The sequence below is a fragment of the Peromyscus eremicus genome, chromosome X, assembly GCF_949786415.1.
Source record: "Peromyscus eremicus chromosome X, PerEre_H2_v1, whole genome shotgun sequence".
Taxonomy (NCBI): Eukaryota; Metazoa; Chordata; class Mammalia; order Rodentia; family Cricetidae; genus Peromyscus; species Peromyscus eremicus.
This window is the reverse complement of record NC_081439.1, coordinates 82,009,421-82,022,366: the sequence shown is the minus strand read 5'-3', so window position 1 is coordinate 82,022,366 and position 12,946 is coordinate 82,009,421. Positions and strand designations below refer to the sequence as shown.

Sequence of the window (12,946 nt, the reverse complement as noted above, 5' to 3'; positions counted from 1 at the left end):
GAAGTGGTTATGTCTCACTCATAGATTTATTTTTTTAAAAGTAAAGTTCTTTTTTTTTTTTGGTTTTTTGAGACAGAGTTTCTCTGTGAAACAGTCCTGCCTGTCCTGGAACTCACTTTGTAGACCAGGTGGCCTTAAATTCACAGAGATCCATCTGCCTCTGCCTCCTGAGTGCTGGGATTAAAGGTGTGTGCCACCACTGCCCGGCTAGGTAAAGTTCTTATCTAAGAATATCTAGGGAGGCGGATGGGCACATACTCTGAACCTGCTGGCAATGCGGTCCATGGTACAGCATAGCGGAAGGATCTAGAAACAAGGCCCCTGACCTCTGAGGAGCCAATCAGGACTCTCCACTGGCTGCTTTAAACTGAGAAGGCCTAACAGTTACGAGGGAAATCGCCATCAAGACTGTGGCATCCCTGCCACCGGGAACGTCTCTTGGAAAATGAGTGGCTGCTACTCTTGAGGACATGGAAAGTCAGAGGACTTAACGGACCCTCACATTTAGGTAAACTACAATAGTCTTTGTTTGAGGTTAATGGCCAGGGTAGAGGGATTAATCTGTGATCTTGATGGGTGATCACTCAGGGGTTTTGAATCGGCTCGCGTGTGGCATAGGTTTGTTTTGTGTGGCAGTTTCTAGGGAGGTAGTGGTTTCTCCTGAGATGGTGGTAGCTTCAATTATGTGACTGACCATTTCCTACCCCCTCTTTAAAGTTCTCCGTACATCCTTCCTCCTCCTCTTCAAAGATTTATATTCCTGAGGACTTGGTGGCGTTTCCACAGTTGTGGTATAATGATTTGGAGTTTTTCATCAACCAGGGATAACGTGGTGAGATGTCTTTTATATGCGAGTCCTTTAAAACAGTAAGGACTGAACTGTGTAGATATGTATTTCTCTTTCTACAGTATTTGATTATTTTAACTTGGTTTTCACATCTGAAGAGCAAGTACATACTCATGTACCTATGTTTCATAACCGATGTAGATGAGTGTGATTTCATTTAGTATAATGAGCTCTGGAACTTTGGAAATTCATTGGAACTCTGTCAGACACTTGCTATGTAACCACTCACTGGCCTTTATGATGCACCTGCTTCTGTCTCTTTAATGGTGGTGTTACAGATGTGTATCTCAGAACATGACCTATTTATTATTTTCCTTTAAATTATAAATTGACTTTAGGTACATAAGAAAATGTTCACCCAGATTTCCCTAGTATACATATCTTATACATCTAAAAAAATTACCAAAAACAAAGAGATTGCTGGTTAATAAGTTAACTACATATTTCATTTGAATTAGATGATTTATTCAAATAATACTGTCATTGAATTCCAGGACTCCATTCAAGATAACCTCAGTGAATTTAGTCATCATTCCTCCATAGTCAGTTTTAGTAGGACAGTTCCTCAGTCTTCACTGGACTTTACAAACTCAACATATGTGAAGATTCCTGGTCAGGCACACTTTCCAAACTTCTGTCGATTTGGAGGTGTCTCACTTACAATTTTTGCACAGTGTGCACAATGCTGCATGTTGTTATGACACTTACATACATATATGTATAGTTCATTACATGTAATGTACATATGTAATAAAAAGAAAAATGAGGACTGATTAGGTAGAGTAAGGGATTGTAGAAAAAGCAAGATGGATGGAGGACAAAATAAGGTCAACATAAGTAAGGAACTGTTATGTGCATATCTACATATATATTACATATATGTGTGAATAGTTATTTAAGTCTAAATACTGAATATGGGAAAACACATGTTACATTTGTCTTCTTGAAATTCCCACCACCAAGTGTGACTGTTCCTTTTCCTTACATTCACCTCAGCATTTGTTCTTACTTGTTTTCTTGATTTTCCCCTTTCTGACTGGGGAAGGTATGGTTCGGTATGCCTTTGATGAACATTTTTAATTAATCTATTGGCCATTTGTATTCCCGTGAGAACTGTCGAGTGCATTTGCCATTTGTTGATTTGGTGATTAAGTTTTGACTTCTTTATAGGTTGTAAATATTAATCATGTCAGATGTATAGTGGAAAATCATGGTTGCCATTCTGATGTCTGCCTCTTCACAGTTACTTACATCCTTGCTTTGCAGAAGCGTGTTTATTTCATGCAATTTCATTCACCAATTTTTGTTATTTTCTGAGCTGTTTCCAGGGTCCCTGTTTTAGAAAGACTGTGTAGTGGGTAGCCATTCCAGCTACACCTATATCTTAAAATGTTTCCCTCGTGTTTTGATACAGAGATTTCAGTACGTCCCGTCATACATTAGGATCTTTGATCTATTTTGAATTAGTTTTGAGGAGTGAGGGATGGGATGAATGATCATCCATTTAGATTTAGTTAGCCAGTTTTACCCACTCCATTTGTGGAAGCAGTTTTCCTTGGTGTTTGTTTTTTTGGCATCTTTAAAAGTACGTAAGTGACTGTGGCTGTGGCTGTATTGTTTTATTTCTGAGTCTTCTATTCTATTCCAGGGGTCTACATCTCTCTCTTTTTGCAGGAGCATTCATTTTTGTTGCTAGCTCCATAGTGTAATCTGAGAGCAGGTGTAGTCCCACCCCCAGCATTGCTGTGGCTACTTATGGTCTGTTGTTCTTGTCCCTGCATTTTAGGACTTGGTTTCCTTTGAGCTAAATATAATTGGGATTTTGCAAGGCATTGCACTGCATCTGTGTGTAACTTTCAGTAACATGGTCATTTTGCTAATCTATGTGAGTGGGAAGCTTTTCGCTCTTCTAGTGTCTCTTTCCATTTCTTCAGTGATTTAATGTTTTCATTTTTCAGTACTTCACTCCATCAGTTAGGCTTGTTCCTAGGTATTGTAAATTTTTGAAAACATTGTGCATAGGATTGTGTTTCTGATTTATTCCTCAGTATCAGGGTTTTGGGTCACTATGGACTGCACAGTATTTTATGCTGCTGTGCACCCTCCTTCCTTGGTGGAAGTGTTACGTACATATTAGTGTTTGTGTTTGAGTGTTTGTATTCTTTTAATCATATGAGCACATCACTTGCCCATAGAGATTATTTAAGTTCTTCTTTTACATTATCCCACTTATTTCCTTCTTTGGTATTATTACTGTGGGCAAAACCTTCAAGCAACATATTGAAAAGGCTTTTAGAGAGCAGATCCCATTGTCATATTCCTTGACTTTAGATAAAATGGTTTCTGGTCTTCACAATTTAGTATGTTAGCTATAGGTTTGTTATGGAGAACCATTTTATGTTGAGGTGTGCTCTTAGAATCTTCAGGGCTTTTGTCATTAACCGGTCTTTAGCTTTTTCAAGGTCTTTTCTGCATGTTTTTCCAGTTTTAGGATGTGCCCTGCTTAAGTAAGCACACTTTTCTGCATATTTTAGATCATCCTCTGATATCTGCTCTGAATGTATTTATGTGCTGTATAGTCTTTATTGATTTGTGTAACATGAACTGCCCCATGTCCCTGATAGGAACCCAACTTGATCATGATGTTTTTAATGTGGGCTGGTGAGGAGGCTGCATGACCTGAGTTAGGTCTTCTCTGAGTTTTGCCTTCACTATTTATTTATTTTTATGTTGGTGATGTTTAAAGGTATAATTTGCTTCAATCTTTCTTCCAGTTTTAATGTTCTTTAGGTTAACTGATATTGATACACTGGTGAACCTTTCTACACTGCTTTTTGTTTGTATTTTTTATTTTTAGTTCTAATAATTCTATTTTTTGTTTGTTTTCAAACTCAGTTTCTTTCTGTGTTCTCATGTGTGTTTTTGGTTTGCATCTCCATGTCCTTAGTTGGATTCCTTCACCTGCTACTTTGTATCTTCTTTGATATTACATAGTATCTTTTCATGTGGAGTTTGAATTCTTAGCCCAGCCGTTCAACCACTTCATCACCTTCAGTTTCATCATTTGAGGGGTTATGATCATTTTTCCTGCTTTTCATATTACTTGTGCTTCTGTGTTATATTTTCTTCATCATTTCCTATTGGTTTCTCTTCAAGTTTTATTTGGAGAAACTAGTGAGCAGCCTCCTCTTGCAAGCCAAATCTGCAGTACTATTCACAGAAGACAAAAGTCACCACTGTAGCAGTTGTGACACCAGTGTAGACCATGTCCATAAAAAGACATAAAATTATTAACTCCAACTGCCCAGCCCAAATGAGAATAGAGCAGGAATCAAAAACAGTGTGCAGTGAACTATGAGGTTAAAACTTAATTGGGTTCCATGTGGTTATAGTAAATGAACTAAATGAATTGAGTAGGGTGGGAGGGACCTAAGAAGAAGCAATGCTGAATAAAAGAAAGTGGAGGAGGAAAAAGGGGAAGCATGTGAGGAAGAGGAGGGGAAAGAGGAAGAGACAATGATAGGAGTGCATAATTACAAATGTGTGAACCAAACTAGGTAAATGTAAGGAAAGGATAAAACCTAGAAGGTTTGAAAATGCTGTAAAGTATCAATGATACAGAAGCATAGTGGAAAGAAAAGGAGGGAACCTAATTGACAAAAACAAATGTTTTAAATGTCCAAGTCTTGACGGGGCTTATTTCTAGGTCCACTACTGGAGTATGCCAACTGAGAACTGACTTTGGATTTTTTCACCTTTATTGACTTTTAGGTTGGTGCTGAGCCCTGACCAGTCAAAGGTCAGTTATCTGACACAATTCTCTTCCTTTTAGGGGCTCTCATTTTTTCCTGTGTCCCACGAACCTCTGCTATGTATTAATAGCTTTTATAGGGGACAGGTGCTCCCTCTCTCCAGGGACTCTTCAGTTTGTAAATTATGAGGTTGCTGATGTCCATGCAATTATCTCATATGTGTTTTAAGAGTTGAGAAGGAAAGGACCCTGATATTTTTGTTGGGGATTTGATCTCAGGGCATTCTTATCCCACCCAGCAGAAGACAGCCTGTGCGAGAGAGGAGGCTGCTGAAACTTTAAGGTCTTACCTTTTCTTAACCTGACACTTCCGTTTTGTTTGTTCTCTGATTTTGGATTAGTTTTAAATTATTGTTTGTGTGTTTGTATGATGTGTTTAAGTGCAGGTGAGTACATGTCAGAGAGCTCTATGGAGGTCTGAGGACAACTCTTTACAGTGAGTTCTTTGTTTTGGGTATTAAAGGGGTAAGTTATGAATATTCTGATTCTGTGTTTCTTTTTGCTTTGTCAGATTCTTAATTTCCCCCTTTTGTTTCCTTCCCCATAATTACCAGATTTCTTTGGATGATTCTCACACCCTCTTTGACTTTACACTTTCTCAGAAACTGTTTCAAAGACTGTAGTTTCAAGTTTTCATTATATGACATCACTCACTTATTTTTTAAATAATTTTATTAATTCTTTGAGAATTTCATACAGTATATTTTGAACATATTCACCTCATCAACTCCCCTTCACTACACTTTTCAGCTCTCCCATCACTTCCCAACCAACCTTGAGATTAGTTCTTTTTTTGTTCTTTCCCCATTGAGTCCATTTATTTTTTTATTAAGAAATTTTTTCATTCATTTTACATACAAATCAAAGATCCCCCTCTTCCTTCCTCCAGGCCCCAGCCTCCCCCTCCAAACCCACCCCCTCACTGTCCCCCACAAGAAGGCAAGGCTTCCCATGGGGAGGCACATCCAGTAGAGGCAAGTCTAAGCCCTTCCCCCTGCCTGAAGGCTGCACGAGGTGTCCTATCATAGGTAGTGGGCTCCACAAGTCCACTCATGCACCAGGGATGGATTCTGATCCTTGAACGCATTGGTGTGGGGGACCACTTCCTAAATATAACACCAGTAGCACAGGCACTGAGAGCAACAATTAATAAATGGAACCTCCTGAAGCTGAGAAGCTTCTTTGTCCTAAGGCAAAGGACACAGTAAATAAGACAAAAGGACAGCCTACAGAATGGGAAAAGATCTTCACCAACCCTACATCTGACAGAGGGCTGATATCCAAAATATGTAAAGAACCTAAAATATATAAAGAAATCAAAATAACGAGTCCATTCATTTTTAAGATATATTAATTACACATCTTAATGGAATTCACTCTGTATTTCCATACCTTCCTCTAGTCTACACTAACCATGTCATATAGTTCTTTTTCCAACTCAACACCTGATGTGGCACCTTTACTAGATGCTTAGAATTTCTATTCTGTTTTCAGGCAGACTGTTACCACATAAGGGGGAGAACTTAAGAATTTAATTGCACATCTTTGGGAGATTTGCTTCATTACACTGGTTCTCCCTTTGTCTTTAGGATACATTTTTGTATTTTTTTTTAATTTTTATTTTGCAATACAATTAAGTTCTACATACAGGCACAGATTCCCTTGTTCTCCCCCCTCCTGCCCCCCTCACCTTCCCCCCAGCCCGCCCCCCATTCCAATCTCCTCCAGGGCAAAGCCTTCCCCACAGACTGAGATCAACCTGGTGGACTCAGTCCAGGTAGGTCCAGTCCCCTCCTCCCAGGCCGAGCCAAGGGACCCTGCATAGGCCCCAGGTTTCAAACAGCCGACTCATGCAATGAGCACAGGACCTGGTGCCACTGCCTGGATGCCTCCCAAACAGATCAGGCCAATCAACTGTCTCACCCACTCAGAGGGCCTGATCCAGTTGGTGACCCCTCAGCCATTGGTTCATATTTCATGTGTTTCCGTTTGTTTGGCTATTTGTCTCTGTGCTTTATCCGACCTTGGTCTCAACAATTCTCTCTCATATAAACTCTCCTCATTCTCGCTAATTGGACTCCCAGAGATCCACCTGGGGCCTAGTCATGGATCTCTGCATCCAGATCCCTCAGTAGTTAGATGAGGTTTCTAGCATGACAATTAGGGTGTTTGGCCATCCCATCACCAGAGTAGGTCAATTCGGACTATCTCTCGACCATTGCCAGCAGTCTGTTGTGGGGGTATCTTTGTGGATTTCTGTGGGCCTCTCTAGCACTTTGTTTCTTCCTATTCTCATGTGGTCTTCATTTACCATGGTCTCCTATTCCTTGTTCTCCCTCTCTGTTGTTGATCCAGCTGGGATCTCCCACTCACCCAAGCTCTCTTTCCCTCGACCCTCGCCCTTCACTATCCCCCCTCATGTCCAGGCTGTTCATGTAGATCTCATTCCATTTCTCTGTCATTGGGCGATCCCTGTGTCTTTCTTGGGGTCCTGTTTTCCAGGTAGCCTGCCTGGTGATGTGAGTAGCAGTCCAGTCATCCTTGTTCCACATCTAGTATCCTGTTATGAGTGAGTACATACCATGTTTGTCTTTCTGAGTCTGGGATACCTCACTCAGGATGGTTTTTTCTAGGTCCATCCATTTGTCTGCAAACCTCATGATGTCATTGTTTTTCTCTGCTGAGTAGTATTATGTTGGGACTGGTGTTTCTGGCCATAGGCTCAGGTCAGTTTGAAGCCCCTAACCATCTTCTTTCGTGCATATCTCTTGCAATTTTGGTGTGTCTTCATATGCCACAAAAGTGATCCAAGTATGACAAGTCATGGGCTGGAATGTCATTCTTTTTTCTTTAATCACAGTTAATTGGATGTCTTAGTATTTTATATTTCCAAGATAATGATGATGGCATCACTTTTGAATAGATTTACCCTTTCTTTTGTGATGGCTTCTATACTATTGAGATGAAATATCAGAAGTCAGGAAGCTAAGCGACCAAAATTGTCTTCTTCTAACCTAGTGCTCATTTCTATTGGTATTTGATCACTTACAAATATTTATTTATACACATATTTAAAGGAGTTGGTTTTATGTCTATTCATACACAAATAGACCTTAATACACTCACAAACCAATTTCTTTTGCCTACAAATAGAGGCAGGTATCCAGAAATGGCTGTTTTATTTATTCTACAAATAGTTATCTATATCGCTAACAGTGGTTGCAAAGAAGATTCTGTGGCCATCTGTCAAGTTTTCTAATGTTTCTCACCCTCCTGCAGGTTCATTAAGATGGACAACAAGGAACTGCCCACACTGTTGAATCTTGCTATACAGCATCTACTGAATAATGAGCCTGCAGCAATTCACGCTCTCGAGGAGATCCCAAGGGAGCTGTTTGTTCCATTGTTCTCTGCTGCCTTCAAGGGTGGGCATAAGAATATAGTGAAAGCGATGGTGAAGGTTTGGCCCTTTGTATGTCTCCACATTGGGTCATTAAGGACACGGGAGTCCCAGCGGGAACTCCTGAAAGCCATGGTCGAGAGTCTTCAGTTCCTACCTGTCCAGAACTCGGCTTCTAGGTAAGACCCTGTATTATAACAGAGATGTGGTAAGACACAGGAGGTTATGCCACAGCCTGCTACTCTTCCAAAGGTAGTATGCAAAAAGTGAAACAGTGAAAAAGACTATGGGACTGATGGTCCAGTGCTTGAGGTCTCTTTGAGAACAAGTGTCTTACAAGGTTGGATATGGAATGTAAGCGATTGAGGGCACTGTTGATGGATTCGCATTATGGTGTTACTATTACGTAGAAGAAGGACATGAGTGTTAAGACTGCTGAGGATTGGTGGAGAATAGAAGAGAAAATAGTGTGTGCTGTTTACTGATAATTTTGTTCTGTTGTCCACTGCTGCTTCTTCAGTGGATGGGCATGAGAAGACACTGACAGCAATGGTAAGGGCTTGGCCCTTTTTTGTCTCCATTTGTTCTGTTGTCCACTGCTGCTTCCTCAGTGGATGGCCATGAGAAGACACTGACAGCAATGGTAAGGGCTTGGCCCTTTTTTGTCTCCACACTAGAAAATTAAGCATACAAGAAACATGGTGAACTGAAAGACATGCTTGATGGTCTTCAGGTGTTACTGCCCAAAACTCAGCTTTTCAGTAAGAATGTGTATAATGGGTATATGACAAGATAGCAAAACATTATCCTGTAGCCTGTTGCAAGAGAGGACTGGGTAATCTTTCACAGTTAATGGTGAACGCTGAAGATCAATGTGAGGTGGTTGGTACATCAGTTGAAGTTATCTTAAAAACTCTAATGTCTTACAGAGGGTTTTAATTTTGTAATAGATGTGAGTGAGGCTACTGTTGATAGAGATATGTAATAGAGATGTTTCATGGAAGACAGGTGCTGTGGGATGGTCTGTATGTCAAGTGTGTTGCTGATTGGTCAATAAATAAATCACTGATTGACCAGTGGCCAGGCAGGAAGTATAGGCGGGACAAGGAGGAGAATAAAGCTGGGAAGTGGAAAGTTGAGTCAGAGACACTGCCAGCCGCCGCCATGACTAGCAACATGTGAAGATGCCAGTAAGCCACGAGCCACGTGGCAAGGTATAGATTTATGGAAATGGATTAATTTAAGCTGTAAGAACAGTTAGCAAGAAGCCTGGTATGGCCATACAGTTTGTAACCAATATAAGTCTCTGTGTTTACTTGGTTGGGTCTGAGCGGCTGTGGTACTGGCAGGTGAGAGAGATTTGTCCTGACTGTGGGCCAGGCAGGAAAACTCTAGCTACAGACAGGAATAGCAAGACTTGTGAGCATTAGTTGATCATAGAAAATAGTAAAGGATACAGTATTTGAATGAGAAAGTCTTGCTGGTATATGGAATAACAAAAAGAAAAAAAGATGATTTTGTCACTACGTGTTATCAGTGATCCTGCTCAGTTATGTTAATGTTTGCTACCTCTTAGTGTTCTGTGTTCTCTTTTCCCTGCAGGAGCCCTAAACTGAGGATCCTAGATTTAAGGCAGGATGTTGGCTGCAAGATCATCTGCCCGGAGAGCAGTGCTAAGTCACCTGCCTGTTTTCACTTCTGTGCTTACTCTGAGCACTCTATCTTGAAAATCGAAGGACAGTTTAGTATGGCAAGTTCAGAACCTGGGGCTCAGTCCTCCAAGCAGGCTATGGAATTATTAGTGAACCTTTCCCTTGGTAGAACCTTAAGGGAAACTGAATTTTTGGTTCTGCTTCTGAATAAAGTAGAGCAGAGCTCAGGCTCTTTGCACCTGTGCTGCCGAGATTTGCAAATAGACAAATTGTGTGACTGTAGAAACACCCTACATTATCTGGATCTGAAATGTATTGATCACCTGGCAGTTGACCAGGCTTCTCTGAGTGAGGTCACCACCCTTCTGGCCCAGGTGGTGCACCTGGACAGACTTTGTCTGTGTAAAATCACTTGTAGATCTTTGAATGGGGAAGCCTTTCGAAATTTTATCTTTGAGCTTGGGCGTATGGATCATCTCAATGAGCTCAACTTGTCCTCTTTCTGCCTCACAGATCATCTTGAAAATGTCCTGAGGTAAGGGTATGGGATGGATACTGAATTTCCAATAATAGCCTGTTTTTAAGATGAGAGAAATAATTCTTCAATATTCTTAAGCTCCCCATAGCACTTTCTCTTTCCACCTCAGCATGGACTATGCTGGGAGTTTAAAAACAGCTAGGGAAGGGTATCTTTCTGTAATTGAAGAGAAAATGGGGTTACAAAACCCTTAGTCAGCTGAGCATGTGCGGGCAGTGTGCTCATTCCAGAAGTATACAGGTGAAAAGAACAATGCAGTCCTCCTCTGGCCATCGAGAGAGGAAGAGGAGGAATTGAGAGAAAGACTTCAGGTTGGGCACAGGTGCACATAGCCATCTACCCATAGACAGTAATGTCAGAGCATTAGGAAAATCTCCAAGGTTCAGGCCGTGACTGTACAGGCTGTCACTTGTGGACTGGCCACAGGGAGCTAACAGTTGGTTGCTCCTCTGTCCTATCTCTTCTGAGCAGGTGAACTAGCTCAGTAATTCCTTAATAGATAATATTTTTCACCAAGTTTTTCACACAACTGTATAACAATATATTGTACACAATGTCAAGGTTAAAATATTACTTGTCAGGTTGGTAAAGTGTCTTTCATAGACCCACAAGTCTACTAAGTACGTGAAAGCTCACATCATTTGCTGCTGATGCAATCCATGTACAAAGTAGTTTGTTTCAGATTCATAGATATAGTTCCCCTCTTCTAGTCCTCATTTTTCAGAAATACTTTTCTGTTTCCTCCCTGCAGAGTCCTACCAGCTAGTTTGGAATTCTTACATCTACCATTCTGTGGACTTTCTTACAACGACTTCAAGTTTCTGTCTGAGTGCCCTCAAGCCAACCACTTAAAGCTCCTGAATATCAGTAACAACCCAATGAACTGGGAAGATAGTGAGCCCCTTTATAACCTCCTGCGGAATAACTCTAGCACCTTGCAACAGCTGGCAATCAATCATTGCCTTTTAACAGACTCTACGATCTCTGTTCTCATCTCTGCACTAAATCACTGTTCTCAACTCCGAATCCTCAACTTTTCCTCCAATCCACTTACCATGACTATGCTAATGAGGATTCTTGAGCACTTAACATCCTTGGTCCAGCTTAAATATGTGTTTTATCCTATCCCCGTGCATTGCTATGGGAGATGGCACTTTCAGGACAGTTTAGATCGACAGAAGCTTGCTGATGTGCAGGCACAATTGAAAAGAATGCTACAAGAGGCGGAAAGGAACGACATGCATTGGATCACTTTCTCTGATTAAATTTACAGTCCAACACAGTTTCACCTTGATATGTTCCCTTTAAGTATTAAATGTTTTTTCTTGATCCTATTGACTGACTATATAAGGTTATTATGTTGTAGCAAAATACAGTTAAATATAGGTATGTAACTAATTTCTATAGAGAATAACTTAGAAGAAGATGGAGGACTCTGAGAGTGTCTGTGAGTCTCTTGACTATTGTTCTTGATAGTACTTCATCCTTCCTACTAAAGTTTTAGGTAGAAGAGTTGGAAAGACTACATCATAAATTACCACAGCCTTGTCCTTACTGAGATTTACTTCTGGGCACTTGACTCCAGACATGACACTCTAACCTTTCCTGGATATGCTTTTGGAGGGCAGGTGGTTATTGAAACCGATGCTTTTATCCCCAGAGTTGTATTAAGCTTCTCTATTAAGATGTTTTCAATTGCTTATAGGAAACCATCTGGATTTAACAGTGAGAAAAAGAATCTGTGCCCATTACCCATTGAATGGCTCAGTTTTTCTTTATTTCATACTCATTTACCAAGGATCGGTTTGCGATATTATTGTAGGCAGCAAGAATGAACAGACAAACAAGACAAGGTCCCTGTCTCAAGCCACTCAGAGGCTGAATGTTTCTGTGGTTTATCTATTCCTCCACTGTTCATTAGTGCATAGAAGAAAGTTGTTTTACACTCTTGGACCCCGATTTATCTTCCTTGTTCTTGTTACATGGTCTGTTCAATGCAAAGTGAGCTCTATGATGTTGACTCTTCTCAACAGAATTCATGGATTCAATGTTAACATCTTGGAGGCTTTCTCAAATATCTGCTTGATGTCTGCCTTCTGTCATTGTGCAAAATGCCTGACATAATAGACTAGTAAGGAAGAGAACTTTGTTTCCCTGCTTTAGACATTTCACCATGATTGTTTAGTTGCACTGGTTTGAACTTCAGCAAGGCAGAACATGGTAAAGAGCTTGTGGCCGAGGGAGATCCTTTCAATTCATGAGGCCAGGAAGCAGAGAGAGCAGGAGCCTGAGTCCCTGTACAGCCTTCAGGAGTGGGACTACACTGATATGCCTCCTTGAGCTAGCCTGCTCTAAAGTTTCTACCACCTGCCCTGGGAACTGTTCTTGAGCTAACCTATTCAAAAATTTCACCCACCTGCCATGGAGCCATCAACTTAATTCCACCTTCTATCATATTAACTTGGGAGACATTTAGGATCCATGGCACAACACAGCTGTTCTTCCTTTAGATACTTTCCTCCACACCTGGTTGTTCTGTCTTACTGCACCATCTCCATCTCCGTCCTGGTATACATGATTCTGGTTGAGTTTCTTGCTGCTGCTTTTCCACTATAGTTGCTTCATTTGTTGTGCTTTATTTTAACCAAATCTGTATACTGAGTCCTAAATATTTGGTCATTCCAAAATGTGATGCACC

General features: G+C 40.7%; 1 protein-coding gene across 2 annotated transcripts; it reads left to right on the top strand.

The window, feature by feature from the left end:
* Positions 1–377: 377 nt before the first annotated feature.
* On the top strand, positions 378–12,692 carry LOC131899353 (melanoma antigen preferentially expressed in tumors-like). 2 transcript variants are annotated; one of them, XM_059250788.1, is made up of 5 exons: positions 378–508; positions 718–832; positions 7,938–8,237; positions 9,661–10,245; positions 11,000–12,692. In XM_059250788.1, exons 3-5 carry the CDS (start codon positions 7,948–7,950, stop codon positions 11,511–11,513), a joined length of 1,389 nt encoding a protein of 462 aa, XP_059106771.1. In that variant the 5' UTR covers positions 378–508; positions 718–832; positions 7,938–7,947; the 3' UTR covers positions 11,514–12,692. The 2 variants fall into 2 exon arrangements, with proteins under 2 accessions (XP_059106771.1, XP_059106770.1); XM_059250787.1 differs by lacking the exons at positions 378–508; positions 718–832 and having other exon boundaries at positions 7,601–8,237.
* The last annotated feature ends 254 nt before the right edge of the window (positions 12,693–12,946 follow it).

Coding starts and splice junctions, on each gene's coding strand:
- LOC131899353 (XM_059250788.1), top strand. CDS start 7,948: ATGGACAACAAGGAACTGCCCACACTGTTGAATCTTGCTATACAGCAT. Junction 8,238..9,660: donor GTCCAGAACTCGGCTTCTAG/GTAAGACCCTGT, acceptor TTTTCCCTGCAG/GAGCCCTAAACTGAGGATCC. Junction 10,246..10,999: donor CATCTTGAAAATGTCCTGAG/GTAAGGGTATGG, acceptor TCCTCCCTGCAG/AGTCCTACCAGCTAGTTTGG.